At 36.4% G+C, this 20532-nt stretch overlaps 3 protein-coding genes across 5 annotated transcripts; 1 reads left to right on the top strand and 2 right to left on the bottom strand.

Moving 5' to 3' along the window:
- Positions 1-191: 191 nt before the first annotated feature.
- LOC103844968 (indole-3-acetate O-methyltransferase 1) lies at positions 192-6522 on the top strand. Its single transcript, XM_009121798.3, has 4 exons — positions 192-2590; positions 3034-3453; positions 3698-3973; positions 5964-6522. Exons 1-4 carry the CDS (start codon positions 2378-2380, stop codon positions 6315-6317), a joined length of 1263 nt encoding a protein of 420 aa, XP_009120046.2. The 5' UTR covers positions 192-2377; the 3' UTR covers positions 6318-6522.
- LOC103844969 (peroxygenase 2) lies at positions 6178-13417 on the bottom strand. Of its 2 annotated transcripts, XM_018655559.2 has the most exons (7): positions 13264-13417; positions 12995-13144; positions 12665-12750; positions 12482-12576; positions 7109-7234; positions 6874-7010; positions 6178-6313 (listed from the first exon to the last, which is right to left on the bottom strand). In XM_018655559.2, the coding sequence occupies exons 1-7, from the start codon at positions 13376-13378 to the stop codon at positions 6303-6305; spliced, it is 720 nt and encodes a 239-aa protein (XP_018511075.1). In that variant the 5' UTR covers positions 13379-13417; the 3' UTR covers positions 6178-6302. The 2 variants fall into 2 exon arrangements, with proteins under 2 accessions (XP_018511075.1, XP_009120047.1); XM_009121799.3 differs by lacking the exon at positions 6178-6313 and having other exon boundaries at positions 6705-7010.
- Positions 13418-16766: 3349 nt separating this feature from the next.
- LOC103844967 (65-kDa microtubule-associated protein 1) lies at positions 16767-20272 on the bottom strand. Of its 2 annotated transcripts, none has more exons than XM_009121796.3 (8): positions 20047-20272; positions 19607-19702; positions 19321-19530; positions 18788-19249; positions 18246-18713; positions 17652-17739; positions 17424-17572; positions 16767-17344 (listed from the first exon to the last, which is right to left on the bottom strand). In XM_009121796.3, exons 2-8 carry the CDS (start codon positions 19676-19678, stop codon positions 17036-17038), a joined length of 1758 nt encoding a protein of 585 aa, XP_009120044.2. In that variant the 5' UTR covers positions 19679-19702; positions 20047-20272; the 3' UTR covers positions 16767-17035. The 2 variants fall into 2 exon arrangements, with proteins under 2 accessions (XP_009120044.2, XP_009120045.2); XM_009121797.3 differs by having other exon boundaries at positions 20057-20252.
- Positions 20273-20532: the final 260 nt, after the last annotated feature.

Here is a 20532-nt window from a genome sequence, read left to right as displayed (position 1 = left end):
TGCTATAAAGAATAACAAATTTTGTGAGAATGCAAATTAAACCCAAATAGTATTTCCAATACAATATGCAACAACATGCAGATTAAAAATAAATAAATATTTTAGTACAAGAACGCTAACTAAATTTAAACCTCACAGCATCTCCAATAAAAATATTTAAATGAGTAATAAACTTTTAAAATAAATAAATAAAGTAGAAAAAATAGTAAAGAAAGTGTAGTAAAATTCTCAAATGAGAACTTATTATAGAAAACTCATTAGACCTCTAATGTCATATGTCCCCTTATTGTTCACTTATTATCATCTAAATCTGTTTAGGAAATGAAATTAAATTAAATTATATAAACAAATTGTATTAAATAATAATATATTAATTTGTTTAGGTACTTGTTTTGAGATGTTGCTCTCAAAGACCACAAATCTAAAACCTGTAAAAATTTGGGATGAGAACTCAAAATTCTTAAGAAGAGCAGCATCTTGTTTTAGCTAATTTTTATTATTTTTATTAAGAGTCGTATAGTCTATTTGTTTCTATCTTTTATTAGTACTACAATATACATTGCGTATGGGTATGCCAACATTATGTTTGGTTGAAAATAAGAAAATAATAGCATCTAGTTTTAGGATAGGATGATGAAAATGTAGAGAAATGGATAGAGTTTAAAAAACCGGCAACATGATGAATAAACTACTCTCTTTTCTTATATTGCTTCACTCTCTCTGTTCCATTGGATTCCATGAATTTTCGGCGTCAATCTCGTGCCTTACCCACTCTTATTTCCTACATATGCTACTTTTACATTTACTCATGCATGTACCCAACATATTAATCAATTTATTATATTACGGAATAAACCAACTAATGGAGATTTAAACCTTAAAATAAACAAAAGGTTTTAAGCAATGGAGATTTAAACCAGCCATTTTGTGTTCAGATGAACATGCCATGTAAAATTAAGATAAGCGTTCTAATTATAAGATTACGGATGGATCATACATCACCTGAACTTATACGTTCGATTGGTTTAATTACCTAATTCTACATTACATTGCATATATATACTCGACCATATGAACATATAGCAGCCTGGTGTCAATAAAAAGAACGAAAGTTATAATGACATCGTCTAATTAACCATATTTTGGGATAGCTGATAACTTGATAGAGATCATTAGCCGGCAATCGTTAGGACTTGGTAACAATACTCTTTTATATTAGGACCAATACTTGGGATATGAATAATACGATAGTGGATAAAAAGCAATGGATGAAGAATGTTTGAAACATGCATGAATCTAACTACGATCGTATCATAGCTTGAATACTCCTAGTGTCGCCTCGGGTGGTATCAAATGGAAACACATTCATTTTCCTTTTGATTTTTCTCATCATGGATTTTTAATGCCAGCCAATAAGTTATTACTCTTAAGACTCATTAATTTACCCTAACCTTATGCCCCACTTACAAATATTAAAAACAATAATTCTTGTTATACCATAGTTGTTATTACATCATCCATCATATCTATTCATTACAAAATCAAAATCTTACCATATCACAGTACTCTTAACTAGCATTCACTGATCTAGTTATCCGCTGAGATGATTCTCCAAATCAACCAACAACAAGTTGAATTTTTTTCATTTTTTTAAAAGACAAGAATTACCTATATTCTAATATATATCTCAATCAATAGAAACATATTAACTACTATAACAACCAAAAAATAGAGCTAAAATAACACTTATATACTTTCAAAAAAAAATTATTACCACGAAATGAACACATTTTTCAAATAAAAAATTACTAGTATTTTATGACCGAATATTTTGCTTCTATGTTTTCTACCTGTAGAAAGTAAAATTTATACATCAGGATGAATAAAAATGTATACTTATGTAGATGTGTGAGAAGTACAAGTGCTACTTTTTATACACAGAGAACACTAAATAACAGTTGTCATAATACTTAACAGAAATGTCATTTCTAGATATTTTCATTCAAATCACAACCGCAAAAATACTTGACAAAAATATCACATCAAAGATTCATACAATTATACGTGTGTGGCAAATAACTATATATATTTTCTACTCTTTACTCCAATGAACCCTACAAGAAATGTGGTTGACAAAAATAATAACCTACAGTACACAAAATGACAAACAATGTATATCCCATATATCATGTGGCACAAGTACACCACATAATTATATTTTGTTGTTTGGGAAACAAACATAATGATGCGTTGTTTTTCATGAATAATCAGTATATACACAATATGTACGCAGAGGCACATTTAATTATATGTTTCTCCATTCAACTAATTTATATACATATATTATTTCCTCTCTTTGTCCTCTTTTTCTATAAATATGTGTCGTCCCTTCAAGCTTGTCTCATTCTCAAAAACAAAGTACAGAGAAAGAGAGAGAGGAGATAAGAAGATAGAAAGAAAAAGAAGAGAGAGTAAGAGAATGGGTTCTAAGGGAGACAACGTTGCTGTATGTAACATGAAGCTCGAGAGACTTCTCAGCATGAAAGGTGGCAAAGGACAAGACAGCTATGCAAATAACTCTCAAGCTCAGGTCTCTACATCTTTACTAATAGTTAATTTCATTAAGAAAACTTCTAATAACTCGATTATATTTTTATCTCGAGTAATAAAGTTGGAAATTTATCAAGAAATTATGTTTTAAGCAAGGGAGTGCTCAAAGATTAGCTAAATCTATTAAATATCTTTAAAGCTTAGTTCGAGTTCAACTCAGTTTAGTGCAAATAAGAAATCAAGTCGATTTTGATTTATCTTTTGTTTGTATATGTTTGAATCGGATTGGAAACCTTTGATTTACGTTAAATTAATTATTTAAGCTGTATATAATCATACACAATGCGTATAATTTTAACACAGATATAGGACATTGTCGACGTGCATGGAAGTGTACATATTTTACTAAGTCACGAGAAAAAGATATCGATAGTTTAAATATAAAAATCCTGAAAAGTAAAAAAATTTACCAAATATATGCAGGCGATGCATGCACGGTCCATGCTTCATCTCTTAGAAGAAACACTTGACAACGTTCACCTAAACTCCTCGGCCAACCCTTCACCGTTCACGGCGGTTGATCTCGGTTGCTCTTCCGGCGCAAATACCATACACATCATCGATTTCATCGTTAAACACATCTCTAAGCGTTTTGATACCGCCGGGATTGATCCACCGGAGTTCACTGCTTTCTTCTCCGACCTCCCAAACAACGACTTCAACACTCTTTTTCAGCTGCTTCCACCACTTGTCTCTAACTCTTGCATGGAGGAGTGCCTTGCTGCCGACGGAAATCGCTCCTACTTCGTCGCTGGTGTTCCCGGATCGTTTTACCGGAGACTTTTCCCGGCGAGAACAATTGATATTTTCCACTCTGCCTTTTCTTTGCATTGGCTCTCTCAGGTATGCTCACGTTATTTACAATTGGCATGGTTCGGCTCGTATAGTATAATCTTTTAACGGTTCTATATTTTCTAATTTCTTTTCTGTTCTAACCTTTAATTATTTTATAAATGTTTGAAATATGGTTAGATGTTAATCAGACGCTTAGTTAACTTGTGATTTTGTTTACTTTTGGATTAATTAATATTAACCAGAAAATCTTTTTTTTTAATCTGATTAAATTGAGAAATGGGCAATTTGGTAGGTGCCGGAGAGCGTCACGGATAGGAGATCGGCGGCATACAATAGAGGGAGGGTGTTCATACACGGCGCCGGAGAGAAGATAGCCACGGCGTACAAACGCCAATTTCAGGCGGACTTGGCGGAGTTTTTGAGGGCAAGAGCGGCGGAGGTTAAGAGAGGTGGGGCCATGTTCCTCGTTTGTCTCGGTCGTACCTCTGTAGATCCCACCGATCAAGGTGGTGCCGGTCTACTCTTCGGTACTCATTTTCAGGACGCTTGGGACGACCTTGTCAGCGAGGTACGACCTTTAAAAGTTGAACTATTTTTGTTTGGCAAAGTGAAAGTTTAACTCTTTCCCCCCATATTACTTAGTTAATCTCACAACTCTAAATTATTAGCCTTGAGCTCATAGAGCTATAGTATAAGTTGAATTATTTTTGTTTGGCAAAGTAAAAGTTCTACGGTAACGTTGGTAACGTTTTCGATGTATAAATTGCAGTATGTATTATTTTAATCAATAATATGAATATCAATATAATAATATTTATTATAACTTTAATAAAATAGATTAGAACATTTAAAATTGTTAAACTAAAATAAATAAAATATACTAACTAAAATAAATTAAATTACAATCAAAGAAAAATACTTATTTATATATTCTAACAAAAATACCTATATATTTACATATAATTTTATGTTGTAAAATTTTAGTTACCAAATAGAATTAGAAACTAAAATTATAGGAATAGTTTTGTTTAAATAATTCAAATGGAAATAATAGCTTATAAGTGTATATATATATATACATTTTTGAACATGCTTTTATCAACTAACACAAACTAAACGTGCACATGGATGTATTATTAAAAATGTTAGAAAATGTAAAGTAACCGTAGGCAACTAATAAAAAACAAGAAAAGGCTAACTCAATTTCTAATACATGCACTTTTGCTTGATGTTGAGTTAATACTTGATTTATCAATTTTACTAAAAGAGCAACTTAAAATGGTAAATCATGTACAACACATTATAACTCAAACATTAACACAAAAAAATAAAATTAGTTTATCATTGGTAACATTTTTGAGTTGAACTTCTAATTCAAATCTAATCAAACGTAAACGTAATTCACGTCACCGATCAAAGCCTATATATCTGCACCTAACCATACTGTTTTAAACACCTGGCGTAAAATCAACAAACCTAGTATACTAGTTTCGTATATGTAATCAAATATTATCCACGTACACATTTCTTGAAATTCAGTTTTTTGACACGATAATATATTTAAAGAATTGTCAAACATAGAAATCTAGTTTTGTATATATGGTGGAATGTTATCGTTGAACAAGTTTCTTGAAGTTGTGTTAACTTTGCTCGAAAAAAATAAGTTAACAAAACTGAACTTTTGCGTAAAAACGATATACTAACGAAACAGAAGCAGATGATGGTGGTTCCTTTTAGGACCACGTTAGTACACTCTTACCACTCGTTTTAAACTTAAGAATCATTCGTACCCGTCCGATTTTCCTCTCACCGACCCCAGATGGATCTTAACCATCTATTGCGACGTTCATTCTATGCAGTTGCCAAAATATCGACATCATGACCTTGTCGAGGCAAACAGGCCATATTATTGGACAACAACGTACAGTGGAAAAAGACATACAAAAAGATTCAACAAGAATTGTTACGTTGCTTTCTAACATAATTATTATCACCCCGTTAAATCATATTAAATCATAGTCACTACCAAAAAGTAAAGTTTACATGTGTTGAGTCATTATAAACATATATTCACACCTAAAAGTTAGTGTACCCCTTTATAATTATTCACATATTTTTATGATGAATAGTAGTACCGTATATACCAAAAAGTAAAGTTTACATGTGTTGAGTCATTATAAACATTTTCATGTTTGAAAATTAATTTTAATATATGTTATAATCGTGTTAAATATATAACTATAAAGTGAAATCATTAATCTATTAGTACTATTATACGTTTTGTTATTTATTTTATCAAAACTCTATGGAGTTAAAATATTTTTGCTATACAATTACTCGGCTAGCTAGGCGCTATTTCATTATCCCACTACTTATCCAGATACACCAATTAGCCTCTTTTTGTGTTCAACTGAACCGTCATATATATTTCCATTGACATTAATTCGTTTAACTGGCTAAGCTTCATGCTCTTATCAATGATTTTCAGTTCCAGTATTTTAACGTAACATAAAAAGAGAGAATTGACGTAGATGTTTTACAAAAATCATTGATGTTAGGGTTTGGTAGCGGCAGAGAAGCGCGACGGATTCAATATTCCGGTGTACGCTCCAAGCCTGCAAGATTTCAAGGAAGTAGTTGAAGCGGACGGCTCCTTCACCATTGAGAAGCTTGTAGTTTACAAAGGAGGGAGTCCACTTGTGGTGAGCGAGCCGGACGATGCATCCGAGGTCGGTCGTGCTTTTGCTAGTAGTTGTCGGAGTGTGGCTGGAGTACTAGTTGAAGCTCACATCGGGGAAGAGCTAAGCAACGAGTTGTTCTCAAGAGTTGAACGTCGAGCCACTAGCCATGCCAAGGATGTCTTGGTGAACTTGCAGTTCTTTCATATCGTCGCTTCTTTATCTTTTACCTAGAACCAGAATAAAATGAAAAAAAAAGATAAAATTAAAGAAACGTGTTCGTGTGCTTTTGTTAACTCCTTTTTTTCCTCTTAGGGCGTATTATTGTGTTCTGTTTTTCTTAGCTTATCTGTCATATGGCTGTTTGATCATGTAATCGAAAATAGTTAGAAAAAGTTTTCTTTCTTTAAATGTTTATGAAAAGGAAGTCTTTGTTTCATTCTGTGTCGGGTTCCTAACCAAATCAGCTAAACCAAACGGATATCATAACAATAAAAATCGAAATTTAGACAAAATTTGATTAACTATAATAATCTCTATATGTCTAATAGTTGTATCTTACCATTACATTCTAATATTTATGGTTAGCAACAAATTTCTATGTATTTTCAGACATAAAAATATCGAACGACTTATAAGAAAAATGCATAATATTACCAACGTTAACATATATAAAACATAGTATTTAATTACAAAGAACTAGTTCATAATTATGTCTATGAGTGTTCCCCTTAGACTACAAAGAACCAAAATCATCATCATCATCAGTAGTAGTACGATCTGTACTCACTCATCTCGGTATAATTCCTGACGCAATAATAAAACAAGCTCCCATCAAAACACCTTCTTACCGCTTCTTTTGATAAGAATCCTTCTTTGTCACTGGCTAACGCATACAATACTCCCCATTCCACCTTGCTCGCTAACCTACACACACCAATATATACACTTCTTCATCAGAATCCATGGATTGGTTAATAGTCAAGGAATTATAACCACATTTTATCAATTTAATAATTATATACCAGCCGAAAAAGTCAAAGGCATCCCGGTTTCCTTCAGTCATGTCCCATAGTTCTCCAATACTCAATCTGTCTGGCACTGTTCTCGCGTATTTGCTAAACATCAACTCAAGATTCGCTGGTGTATACCTTCCACAATCGCGCACAGACACAAATATAAAGCAAACGCTAATTGACATATCACGTTAATACGTTATATAGGTTGCAGTTATTATTGAAGAAGATGAAGTATGATAAAAGATTTCTGATTAATTCTCAAAATGTACAATGGTTCAATATATATACACGAGCGGTTTAAGCTAAGGGAAACTAAACCACTACTAAACCGGTTGGTTAGCTGAAGGAAACTTCCCAATGGTCATATATAATCTATATGCTAATACACCCCCCTCAAACCAATTTAAGACCTCAAGGCTGAAATAGGTTTGAAATGGACATCAAGCGGAGTATAGAATGAAACACTCCCGGATGTAGTGGTTTGGTGAGTATATCAGCATGCTGATTTGAAGAAGGAACATGAAACAGCTTCAAGAAGCCACGCTTGAGTTGATCACGCACAGTATGACAGTCAATCTCAACGTGCTTCGTGCGTTCATGAAAGACAGGGTTTGAAGCAATGTGCATTGCGGACTTGTTATCACATAACAACTTAGCAGGAGCTGTAACCTGTACTCTCAAATCACGCAGCAACTGAGCCAACCAAAGAAGCTCACAAGTCGCCAAGGCCATGCTCCGGTACTCTGCTTCAGTACTGCTTCTACTCACGGTCTGTTGTTTCTTAGACTTCCAAGTTAGAAGAGAAGATCCAAGATAAACACAGTAACCTGATATAGAACGACGAGTCTCAGGACATGTAGCCCAGTCAGCATCACTGAAAGCATTGAGACATATCTCTGTTGAAGCAGAATAGTAAAGACCCTGTCCAGGATTACTCTTGATGTAGCGTAAGACTTTATGAGCTGCTTGGAGATGAACATCAGTGGGACAAGAGAGAAACTGACTCAGATTATTTACCGCAAACGTGATATCTGGTCGGGTAATGGTGAGATACAGAAGTCGTCCAATAAGCTCTCTGTACTGAGTGATGTTCACCAAGGGCGTACCAGTAGTTTTAGTCAACTTGACAGTAGGATCCATAGGAATAGAACTTGGTTTACAAGCGAGCATGCCCGTTGCTTCTAAGATATCCAAGGCATATTTACGCTGACAGACAGAGATACCAGAGGCATTCCGAGCGATCTCCAAGCCTAAGAAAAACTTTGGTTGTCCCAAGTCTTTAATAACAAAAGCCTTGTGTAGAGCTGTCTTAAGATCTTGAAGATCTGCATCATTGTTGGAAGCAATTAGTATATCATCCACATATACTAGTAAGGCAATGAACGAAGAACCAGACTGTTTGATGAACATAGTGTTATCTCCAGGAGACTGTGTGAAACCAGCAGAGAGAATCACACGAGAGAAACACAAATACCACTGTCGCGACGCTTGTTTTAAACCATATAAGGATTTGTTAAGACGACAGACCGGATTTGGAGGAAGCTCTCCAGTGGGTGTATAACCCTGAGGTAAACTCATGTAGATTTCCTCATCTAAATCACCATGCAGGAAGGCATTGGACACATCCATTTGTGTTAAAGTCCAACCAAAAGCCGAAGCTAAGCCAAGAAGAAGTTTTACACTAGCAAGCTTCGCAACTGGAGAGAACGTGTCAATATAATCAACACCTTCAAGTTGAGTGTATCCTTTGGCAACTAGACGCACCTTAGGACGATCCACAGTACCATCTGCTTTGTACTTAATCGTAAACACCCATCGACAACCTATGACATGTTTCCCCGGAGGTAATGAAACAACTGTCCAAGTCTCCTTCGTTTCAAGAGCTGTAATCTCCAATCCCACAGCATTTTTCCAGATAGGATCAGCCAAGGCCTCATGAATATTACGTGGCTCTGTCTCAATAGTACAAGAGAGAATAAAAGACTGATATGTGGGTTTGAAACGAGAGTAGTTGACAACAGAAGAAAGTGGATAGGGAGTAATGGAGGAAGATGGTAAATCAAAAGAAGAAGGAGAAGAAGAAATTTGAGTAAGAAAACAATGATAGTCAGCAAGATAGCTTGGAGCTTTACCTTGTCGTCTCGATCGAGTGTTAGGAAGTGATACTGATCCTGCATCAGGCATGACAGTCGTCCTCATTCCAGTGGTAGTACTAGGTTCAATAGGTTCAGGAACCAATGAAGAAGGAATGCTTGCAGTATGAACAGGTAAAGAAGCACCACAATCTAAAGAAATAGGAGTAGACAAAGGCAGAATAGATTCTGTAAACAATGAATCATTACCAGTACTTGCAGACTGAGTTTTAAAAGGAAATATTGTTTCTTGAAAGGTAACATTACGTGTAACAAAAGCCTGATTAGTATCTAAATCTAATACCTTGTAACCTTTGTAACCAGAAGCATATTCAAGAAACACACAAGAACTAGCACGAGGTGTAAACTTTGTTCGATCTTTAGGATAAGTCGAAGCATAACACAGACAGCCAAACGTGCGCAAAAAATTGTAATCAGGTACTTTCTTACACAAAATCTCATAAGGAGAACGTTTGTTCAAAAGCAAACATGGTGTTCTATTGATGAGAAATACAGCTGTAAGAACACAGTCACTCCAATAAGCAAGAGGAACTTGTGATTGAAAAAGTAAAGCACGAGCTACATTTAAAAGATGCTGGTGTTTGCGTTCAACCACTGAATTTTGTTGAGGTGTATATGCACAAGAATATTGATGAACAATACCAAGATCTGTTATTAATTGAGAGAATGCTAGTTCAAGTGCATTGTCACTTCTTATCTTTTTAATCACAGACTGATATTGTGTTTGAACATACTTGATAAAGGCAAGAAAGATTGAATGAACATCACTTTTATTTCTCATCATATAGATTCAAGTTACACGAGAACAATCGTCTACAATCGTTAAGAAATATCTATAACCTTCGACAGACTCAACTGAGAAAGGACCCCAAGTATCTAAGTGAATCAAATCAAACGGTAAAGATGACCTATTATTGTGAGAAACATAAGGCAAGTTCTTCTGCTTAGCTAAAGGACACACTGAACAATGATCTAGACTCGATTTAGACACAGTAATACAAGGAATATGTTGCAACTTCGTGAGTGAAGGATGTCCTAAACGTTGATGCCATATGTTTCCATCAAGCAAAGAGCCACAGAAATTCGTTGCAGGAGAAGTGATGATCGGTGCAAGGATGTACAAGTTGTTGAAAAGATTTCCTTTACCAATCATCAAGTCCCGAGTATGGTCATGTATAAAGCATTCACGAGGATAAAAATGAGCAGAGCAGTTTGCATGTTGTAACAGAGAACTCACACTAATCAAATTGAAACGAAAAGATGAAACATGCAAAACATTATGCAATGTCAATGATGCATTGATATGAATGGTTCCTGTATGTGTAATAGGAACACTAGTACCATCAGGGAAGGAAACTGTCACACCCTGCACAGGAAAAGTCTCACTAAACATTGTCAATTGAGAACAAACATGAGTAGTAGCACCGCTATCTATAATCCAACTATCAAGCGGAAGAGAAGAAAGTGTGGATAGGCAATTATGTTAAAAAGTCAGAGCTTTGTGATTATAGCGAAGGCTAGTAGACGGAAAGGGTATTGAGACAGTACCAGAAGATGAATGAGGATCCATATAGCCTTGAGAAGTTATAGTTGCTGTGAGAAGAGGCGACACAGAACTCGAAGAAGCAGGCATTGTTGGTGTCGGAGGAACATGAGAGGTGAGCTGATTAATCAGAGACTGCACTTGTTCCGAGCTAAACTTACTCAAGTCCAGGCTATTAGTACCAGAAAAAGCAACTGCATTTGCTATATTAGCTGGCTGCTGAGAACCTTGAGTCGGAAGAGAGCTACGTTGACCATTCTGCAGATTACTACGAGATGAAGCTTGAGTAGAGGAACGGTTATGCAGTTTGTGTCCTGGAGGGTAACCATTCAACTTGTAGCATTTCTGAATAGTATGACCAGTTCGACCACAGTGTGTGCAAACCATCTTGTTATAAGGACGATATTGTGCAGCATAAGCAGCATTGTCAAGTGGGCCATTATAGTAACCAATAGGAGCTGTATCAGGAGAAGCTGAAGTCTGGAACACAACGGCATCAGGCTTGATAGTAGGCTTTAAGTTCTTCTGCCTTTCATCTTGAGATACCATGTTGAACACATCATCAATCATCGGAATTGGCTTCAACATGAGGATATGACGACGCGTCGGTTCATAAGCTTCATTGAGTCCCATAAGGAACTTGGTTACACGACTCCGTTGTTGCAATCTCTCCCAAAGCATAGCTGCATCACACTCACAATGGCCACAAGTACAAACTGGCAAGTCCACATAATTCTTATGTTCTTCCCATAGTGTAACAAGCTCAGTATAGTAAGTACTCACATCCATTGAACCTTGTTGAATCGAGCTAAGACGCTGCTCTATCTCATACACCCGAGGAGCGTCATCTTGCTTAAAACGAGACATAAGGTTCGTCCAAATAGCTGCAGCCGTAGGCATGAACAAAAGACTTTGGCCAATCTTCTTGGAAACAGAGTTAATAAGCCAAGTCGCCACCATGTCGTTACATCTTGACCAAGAACCAGCATGACAATCACTCGGTGGAGGTTGAGGAATCGTGGCGTCAATGAATCCAAGTTTGTTACGAACATTCAATGCCATACGGATCGAGCGTCTCCATGAATGAAACTCAGATCCAGAAGTCAATCGATCAGTAACAAGTACCAATCCAGCATGATCTGAAGTATGAAGGTAATAAGGATTCTCATAGTGATCCCGAGAAGTGTGATTATCGTCAAGATCCGTCGCATTCGCCATTATCGCCGCAATCGCCGGAATAGAACGGAAAAAGAAAGAATCCACGTAGAGACAAACTCCAAATAGCTCAGAAGAAGCTCCGGTGAACTCAAAACAGCTCAATCGATGAATCGGAACGAAAGTGAACCAAGAACGAGCAGAACGAATCCAAGAAACTCGAAGAAATCAATCACGAAGCGAGTACAGAGATCAAACAGAAACTGTGAAATCGAAACGCTCATGATGGAAAAGAAACTCGAGTAACAGAATCAGAAGATCGTTTTGTGCTCTGATACCATATTGAAGAAGATGAAGTATGATAAAAGATTTCTGATTAATTCTCAAAATGTACAATGGTTCAATATATATACACGAGCGGTTTAAGCTAAGGGAAACTAAACCACTACTAAACCGGTTGGTTAGCTGAAGGAAACTTCCCAACGGTCATATATAATCTATATGCTAATAGTTATGTTGTTACTTTACCTTCCTTCATTGTCATATGTTTTAGAATCGCTTCCATGCTTTGCCTTGTGAATGTTGTTTATATATATAGGGAAGAATGGAGACGGTATCCACCCCTATAATAATAGTAAAAAAAACATACCCATTATAAACGGATTATTGGTAGTGTTAAATTAAATCAAACCTGTATAATGTAGACCATACCGGGAGAGTAGCATAGCTAAGAGCTATGTGGATACCAGCAGCCAAGATAAGCGACGCAAGTAAATTAAAACCGAGTAACCGGAATCCTGGTGGATATCAAATCGTGTATATGTATATACAAACCAAAAAATGTCATAAATCTTTATAGAAGCCATGCAAAAAAAAAAATTCAAACGAACATATGTTTAAATATTCTTTCTAAACTAGAGTATCTAAATATAGCCACTAAAAACTATAAAAACATTCATTTTGAATTGAGCCGCTGTTAAGAGTGTTCCAGTTGCACACGTTAAAATGTCTCATATGTAAAGATTGAAGTAATATGTTTACCATAGAAGGTTTCGGAGGGATAAATGATGCCATTATCATCCAAATCGAAGAAAGCCACATGTTGCTGAAGAACACTAAGGCCATTATGCCTATGCCCCGGTGTTCCTAGCGGGTGCTCCATATCTGGTGCGTGAAGTGCTCTTGGCAAATCTAGTTCATCAAAATTTATAATTAGTGTATCGTAGAATTGAAGACACCCATTATAAATATCTACGAGTGCTTGATGAATATGTATAGATTGAGGGGTTGGGGGTTATAAGGAGAAGTACAAGGTTTAGGAAGTGTGTCATCCAAGTCACCACGAACGCGCCGGTGATAAGTCACGGGAGCGCAAGGAGCCACCGTCTTCATCGCGTCCCTCTCCATCATCTCCATCGTCGTCATTGTTCTCTCTCTCTCTCTCTTTTTCTCTCTCTCTCTCTCTACAGCGAGAAGAGAAATGAGAATTACGAGGAAGAGGAGACCGAAAAGATGTTTCCGTGGCAGACATGCACGCGCCACAATGCCACCGTTTGCCATCTCCTAATCCTAATATCACAACATGTGACATACAAACCAAACCAAACTGAACCTTAACAATATTCTTGCATTTAAAAGCTGAATGGAATAAACCAAAATAAACCAATATTTTCAGTAAACTAATTGAACATCTACGAAATATATCGTGGAAGAATTATGGTCTACTAGTCAAAGCTTTTTTCAAAACACCGGGTAAATCACCGATCACTTTATCATATCATCTCTAATTCTATTACATATAATCATTCTACATGAAACTCTCTTCAAAACACTGGGATCAATTGATGATTATGCATTTGCAACATTCTCGATGGACATGCTTTCTTCATAATAGACGACCACAACAAACGGTTCTACTTACATTACTTTGGAATATTTGATAAGATTTATATCTTATAATCGGTAAGAAATTACATTGTTTGGGATTCAAACTCAGACTTAGATGTAAAACCTTTTAAATCTTAACTATTAGAATATGGTGTTTTCACATATTAGTCAAAGTTTAAAAGGAATTTACATTAAATTAAGAGTTTAATTTATTTTATTTTAAAAAGCAATTTTTTACGTATTATAAGATGTAAAATTTATTAAAGATTCTAAAAATTGTTCATTCTGATCGTGTATCGGAAAAATGTTGTCAACCGGTCGAACCGGATTTTATGTTTAAAAATAAATAAATATATATAATCATATTTTTGTGAAACACATATAATATGTTCTATGTTCTTTTTTATTAATTAGAAGATAAACATTAGCCATAAGTTTAGTTATATATACAGTTAACAAATGAATACTATATCAACCGAAATTGATATAAAAACCGGTTAAATTATGTATTGATTTATTCTTACAACTAAAAGTCTTAAATTTTATGAATATGGCAAAATGAAAATAGAATATGAGAGTCAAAAATAGATGTTCTAACTTTTTTTTCTTTAAAAATAGAATTAAAAAGAAATCCAATTAATTAGAATCGGGTTTAAACTAGTTAAATTATGTATTTATTAAATTTTAACAACAATTGAAAAGACATCTATCTATCATATAAGAATATGTTCGCCTCCCTCCTGTGATGCCACGTCATCAAGTCGTGCGTTATGGGAGTGACACGTGTCCCATTTTATATTTGGGGCCAAAATAAAACAAAAAGCTGTCAGGGGTAATTGAACCCAGCACCTCCAGCACTGGTAATTTCTCTTAGAACCACTAGGCTAAAGTCACTTTTTATAAATATGAGGCCGCAAAAATATTTATTATCGTGTTGGCTGGAAGCCCATGCTTCTTCTGCTTGTGGCCAGGGCCGGCACTGAACTGACGTCAAGATGAAGGTCGTGAAGTTAAAAACTTTGCTCCAAACAGTTTTGCAATGTTTCTAACCTTTATAACTTGATGCATATAATATATATCAAAATACATTTGTTGTACACGCTTTTATTAGTTTTGCTTTTAAAAAAAAGTATTTGCAGTTATAAATGTTTTGTGATACTGAAGTAATGGTTGAAAAACTTCTATACATATGTCATTTTAAAATAACACCAAACTTCTATATATAGTCAATATATATGTCCATGTTATATTCTACACTAAATATTTTCTCTTATAAAAATATAAAAAACAGTTTTTTTTAGTCTACAAGCAAATGTTGTAGAACAAGTATGCATTATACAAAATAATATATATTTAAAATCCATACGCAAAAACATAAAAGATGATATATGCCTCTTTCTGACACATGCACACTCCAATATGAATAATAATTTAAAAAAAAAACAGTATTGTCATCAAACTTTATCACAAATCCACATTTGTACACTGAACTGACGTCAAGATGAAGATCGTGAAGTTAAAAACTTTGCTCCAAACAGTTTTGCAATGTTTCCAACCTTTATAACTTGATGCATATAATATATATCAAAATACATTTGTTGTACACGTTTTTATTAGTTTTGCTTTTAAAAGAAGGTATTTACAGTTATAAATGTTTTGTGCCAGTGAAGTAATGGTTGAAAAACCTCTATACATATGTCATTTTAAAATAACACCCAACTTCTATATATAGTCAATACATATGTCCATGTTATATTCTAGACTAAATATTTTCTCTTTTAAAAATATAGAAAACAATTTTTTTAGTCTACAAGCAAATGTTGTAGAGCAAATATGCATTATACAATTTATAAACACATAAATATGCATTATATGTTAATTGTGGGCTTCCAGCCAACACGATAATAAATATTTTCGCGGCCTAAAAAGTGACTTTAGCCTAGTGGTTCTAAGAGAAATTACCAGTGCTGGAGGTGCTAGGTTCAATTACCCCTGACAGCTTTTTGTTTTATTTTGGCCTCAAATATAAAATGGGACACGTGTCACTCTCATAACGCACGACTTGATGACGTGGCATCACAGGAGGGAGGCGAACATATTTTTATATATATAGATTATGAGTTGGAGAATTAGTTAATTTGATACAATACCAAAGCAAAAATAATCGAAAAACAACTATACCACCGCATACTAATAAGTAACACATAACATATAACTAAATTCTTGAATCTTAAAACAAATTTCAACTCGAGCATTTAGTGAATATCAAATTAACTAATATCCCGCCCGTAGGGCGGACCGACCCTAGTTAATTATATGTTGATGTCTTTAGAACCGGGTTTTGAAGTTGAACTGAGTTACTGATTTTACTGGTTTTCAGTCGGTTTCACCAGTTTTTCTCAAATCTGAATTTTAAACCAAACTAGACTCGGCTTCGAATCACGGTCGGACCGGTTCGACCTGCCAGTCCGATCCGGTTTTCAAATCACCGGTTAGGATACACTTTTCATAGCTAACTACAAAAGTCAAAACCAAATGAATGCTTGGGAGTTGGGACGCTTTTATAAGGCTGTTGGACAAGTTCATGCTTCAGGTTCTTATGGGCTTTATATTGAAGGCCCATCAAAAAAGCTTGTTGAAGGAAATGGAGGGGGGGGGGGGGGGGTGGGGGGGGGGTCGGCGGTGTTAAGTTTCTGAGTTTTGATAGTACGAATGACTCGATGGGAAGCTGCTCTCGCAAAGATGTCGAAGGATGATCTTGAGATGAGTAATATTGTGGTGTCGAGGGGGACTTGGTTACAAGTTTGGTGGAGGTTATGGAAGGTAGAATCATCATTGGAGTTGTACAATGGATTAGGCTCTGTTCCATGTTTCCATCATTTTCACCGGAATCCTATAAACAACGGCAATGCCCACAGAGACAAGATTAACAAGCAGGTGTTGTCATCTATAAACACAATAAGTCATAGAACGGAGCAGATTAACAAGCCATAGCCATCTGACTATCCATGTCTGCCAATAAGTCAAGATGATACCAACTATCAAAAACAACACTAACAACACACACACAGATACACATTCTACTCTCAAATGTCTTTTTTGTTTGTTGGTCTTCTCTCAAGTGTTCTGTTTCATACAACCCTCTCTCCCTAAACAGACGAGAGCGAAAACTACATATGTTTTCCTTTCATATATTCAGGGTGAAGCTGAAACATGACCTGCAGCACCAGAAACCGGAGATGAAGCAGCAGCTTCCTCTTTCGAAATGGCAACGTAGTTTGTAGGAGCAGCCGGCCTGTCTATCGTCTCCCTTCTCCCTCCTTTTGCAGTCGACCTGCTTCCGTTCTGGCTTGCATTCAAAGATAAACGCCGGTTTGGTGCTCCGTTGTTGTTAGCTCGTGCCCCCACCGGTTTCTTAGCACTGACTGGTCTTGCAGGGCTTGGCCTGGTGCTGAAGGCAGTGTCTTGCTCTACGTGTGGCTGTTCTTGAACCTTCTTTTGTTCCTGTTCATTAACACAACAAAAAGGATAAGTTTATAGAGTAAATGACGCTCTGGATTTATAGTAGAAATGATGAAGTTACCCTCAGCCTCCGTTTCTCATCTTCTCGTTCTTGCCTAAGCATACCGTACTCATCTAACATAGCTAGCAGAGGAACGCCATCGTATGCAAAGGACATGCTGTGTTCCTCTTCCCATGCTCGGGTCTTGGCTACCAATGTGTCAACCATGGCTTTTTGCACAAACAAGAAACATCCAATAAGATACGAATATAAAAGAGAAACTTGCTTGCAAAAGTCTTCTACACCTACCAGGAATCTTGCTAACCAGAATCCGAGCTTTCTCAGCTCTCTTGAGATTCAAATGTGCACCTCTGCTTGCACTGTACCTGTTCTGATCCTGTTCTCACAAACCAAAACCATGCAAAACAAGCTCAAGATCCAGTCTAAAGTTAGTGTGTTGTGAACTTATTGGGGCTTGGGATTTTTAACCAAACCAATTCAGGTTTATAAAAAAACTATGGTTTTCGGTTCGGTAATCGGATAGTTCGGTGTAAAAAAATTGTTAACAAAAACTCAAACCAAATTAACCAAAATTTCAAACCTTAGTAACCGAACTAACCAAAATTCCAAACTAAACTAACCGAATTAACCAAAATTTTGAACCAAATTAAACTAACCGAAATTACCCATATTTAACCGACTTTACCCAAATTTTTAGCTGAAATATAATCGAAACCAAAAACTTCGGTTAGTTTCAGTAAAAATTTAAAAACCGAACTACCAGAATACCGAACCAAACTTTTTTACGATTCAATTCGGTGAGATTTTAGTCGAACCGAACTACTACCCGAAAACCAAACTACCAGAACCCGCAGGCCATTGATGTATAATAGTGTGCATTACCCGGTTGTAGTCCTCTAGCCAGCTCTCTTCCTCACAAGCAGACATCCATTTCTCAACTCGGTCCAATATATCCTTCCTACTAAACGCTTCTTCTTTAGCCTTAGCTATCTGACTATCCATGTCCGCCAATAGCTCCGTAGGCTCAACGTTTCCAGAGTCAATCAGCGACATGATCCTCTCGCGAGCTGATTCAGGGTTTGTTTCCACGTGAGCGCGAGCGTATATCTCCTCAAGCTCAGACTGTTTCTTGAAAGCAATCTCCTTCATACGGCTGGCTTTCAGCTGGTCAAGCCTGTCCACTTCCACCTCGGCCTGCTTGATCAGATCACGTGCAAGAGCACCTGGCGTAGTCACCTCATCGACTGAAGCTGAGATGTTGCGAGTAACGTGATTGAAAAGATCTCTTTCCTCGTCAGGAGTGTCCATCAGGTTCCATAGATCAATCAGCTGAGTAGCTAGCTCTTGAAGCTGAGAACATGAGAAAAAAACAAAGCTTAGAGAAACCAAACAAGTAAAGGAAGCAGAGAGATTTGTGTGTTGACCTTTTGAAGTCTTTGCTTCTTATCATCTTTAAGAGTCAGAACGGTTTTAGCCAACGTGGAAAGCGTCTCATTGCTAATGCTCTTGGACTGGACACCGGTCTCTTCATCTAAACTCGGATGAACTTCTCTGACAGTGGTTAAGAAGTCCAAACCAAGAACAGCGCATAGATCGTGAACAGTGCTCACAAACTCGAGCACCTTCTGCAGCCTATCACTCTTCTCTTTCTGAAGCTCTTGGAGTTGGCTATGGAAATCGTCTAGCTTCTTAAGGGAAAGATCAGACTCGTCGACTATAGGAACCTCGCTGCTCAAACCGCCAGCGATCTCTCCACAAATCTTCTGGATTTGTGATTGAACATCAGAGAACTCTCTCACTCTCTCTTCTTTCTGTTGCCACAGTTGTTCAAGAGCCGGTGCTATAGCAGCAAGCTGTTCTTTAATCGTTCCAGAAGACTTATCCGGCTGCAAGAAACAAAACAAAACAAATCAAGATCCAGTTGTAAAACTTGGGGAAAGAGAATATTGTGACTTACAATGCCATTATTAAGAAAGTTTTTATCTCCAAGAGAGGTGGTGAGGCTGGAGAGTTCAGCGTTAGCATCTGACAAGGTTTGGAGAAGCTCGGCTCGGGATTTGGCAGCCTGTTCGACTTTTTTCTTGTAAACGCCAAGACACTCTTGCTCTATCTGGAGAAGGAGTTTGTCTCGTTCCTCGTCGCTTTCACCAACTTCATCCCATATTTCCTATTTAAAAAAAAAGGATTTATAATAAAGTTCGCCCTTGGCAGCTTACTAGATGGGGATGGTTGCGACATTTTACCTGCAGCTTTTGGAGTAAGGTACCACAAGTAATCTCTCCAAGAAGAGGACTTTCAGCATCTGTGACCACCATTGTCGCGAAACTCAGAAGGTTTCCCTGAAGAAAAGATCAAAGAAAGAACCAGTTAGATCTTACTTAAGCATCAGACTGCAACAAATACTTTTTTTTTCGTAATCTTAAAGCATCCCCTAATCACTCTAATCAAAGATTAACCCTCTACGGACCAAACAATAAAAAAGAATCTTTTGAATGAGAAACAAAAAGCTTGAACTTGTGAAGCTCAGAAACAATCCGATCAACTAGAAGTAAAGAACAAGCAGATCTCTCTGTGTTAGTAAAAAAAAACACGAACTTTAAGGGAATCAAACAGCATTTGGTGATAAAACCAAAGCAATCAGAAACGAACATAAAACTGATCAAATCTAAACAGTTGTAGTTACCGAGATTTACAGTGAATTTGTAAGGGTTTTAATAGGGTTTCTCTCTCTCTCTCTCTCTTTCTACACAACACTCTTCTTCTTCGTGTAGATCTGAAGCTCTGTGGCGATAATCTAAACTCACTGTTCGAGAGTGAGAGGAAATGTTTTTTACATATGAAGGTGAAAAAAATGAAAAATCTATGTATGGATGGAGAGAGGTGGAAGAGACGGGGAGGTGGTGTGGGACCCATAATTTCTGTACGTCAAAGAGTGAAAAAAAACATTTAACCCCCTAGTTTTTCTGCTTTATTACCAAAAACATGACACTGTTTACTCACAGACTTTGTGTCTTCTACTCTTCCATGACTTTGTTCTTTGCTTGTTTGACACTTTGACGACCCGCACAATTTACTTCTTTTTACCCCTTTTTCTTACAACTAGATTCTCAGAACTAAATAAAAGGCTTCTATAATTGTAACGTTTTCTACCCAAAAAAAAAACAATTTT

Source organism: Brassica rapa, chromosome A10, assembly GCF_000309985.2.
Source record: "Brassica rapa cultivar Chiifu-401-42 chromosome A10, CAAS_Brap_v3.01, whole genome shotgun sequence".
Classification (NCBI taxonomy): domain Eukaryota; kingdom Viridiplantae; phylum Streptophyta; class Magnoliopsida; order Brassicales; family Brassicaceae; genus Brassica; species Brassica rapa.
Note: the sequence above shows the minus strand (reverse complement) of the source record. Positions and strands in the feature narration are given on the sequence as shown.

Excerpts from the sequence above, each read along its gene's own strand:
- LOC103844969 (XM_009121799.3), bottom strand. The coding sequence starts at position 13,378 with ATGACGACGATGGAGATGATGGAGAGGGACGCGATGAAGACGGTGGCT. Across the intron at positions 12,577-12,664 it reads TTAGCTATGCTACTCTCCCG|GGGTGGATACCGTCTCCATT; the intron begins GTATGGTCTACA and ends CTATTATTATAG. Across the intron at positions 7,011-7,108 it reads GCCTTTGACTTTTTCGGCTG|GTTAGCGAGCAAGGTGGAAT; the intron begins GTATATAATTAT and ends TGGTGTGTGTAG.
- LOC103844968 (XM_009121798.3), top strand. The coding sequence starts at position 2,378 with ATGTGTCGTCCCTTCAAGCTTGTCTCATTCTCAAAAACAAAGTACAGA. Across the intron at positions 2,591-3,033 it reads CAAATAACTCTCAAGCTCAG|GCGATGCATGCACGGTCCAT; the intron begins GTCTCTACATCT and ends AAATATATGCAG. Across the intron at positions 3,454-3,697 it reads CTTTGCATTGGCTCTCTCAG|GTGCCGGAGAGCGTCACGGA; the intron begins GTATGCTCACGT and ends GCAATTTGGTAG.
- LOC103844967 (XM_009121796.3), bottom strand. The coding sequence starts at position 19,678 with ATGGTGGTCACAGATGCTGAAAGTCCTCTTCTTGGAGAGATTACTTGT. Across the intron at positions 18,714-18,787 it reads AGAAGCAAAGACTTCAAAAG|CTTCAAGAGCTAGCTACTCA; the intron begins GTCAACACACAA and ends TCATGTTCTCAG. Across the intron at positions 17,345-17,423 it reads ATGAGAAACGGAGGCTGAGG|GAACAAAAGAAGGTTCAAGA; the intron begins GTAACTTCATCA and ends GTTAATGAACAG.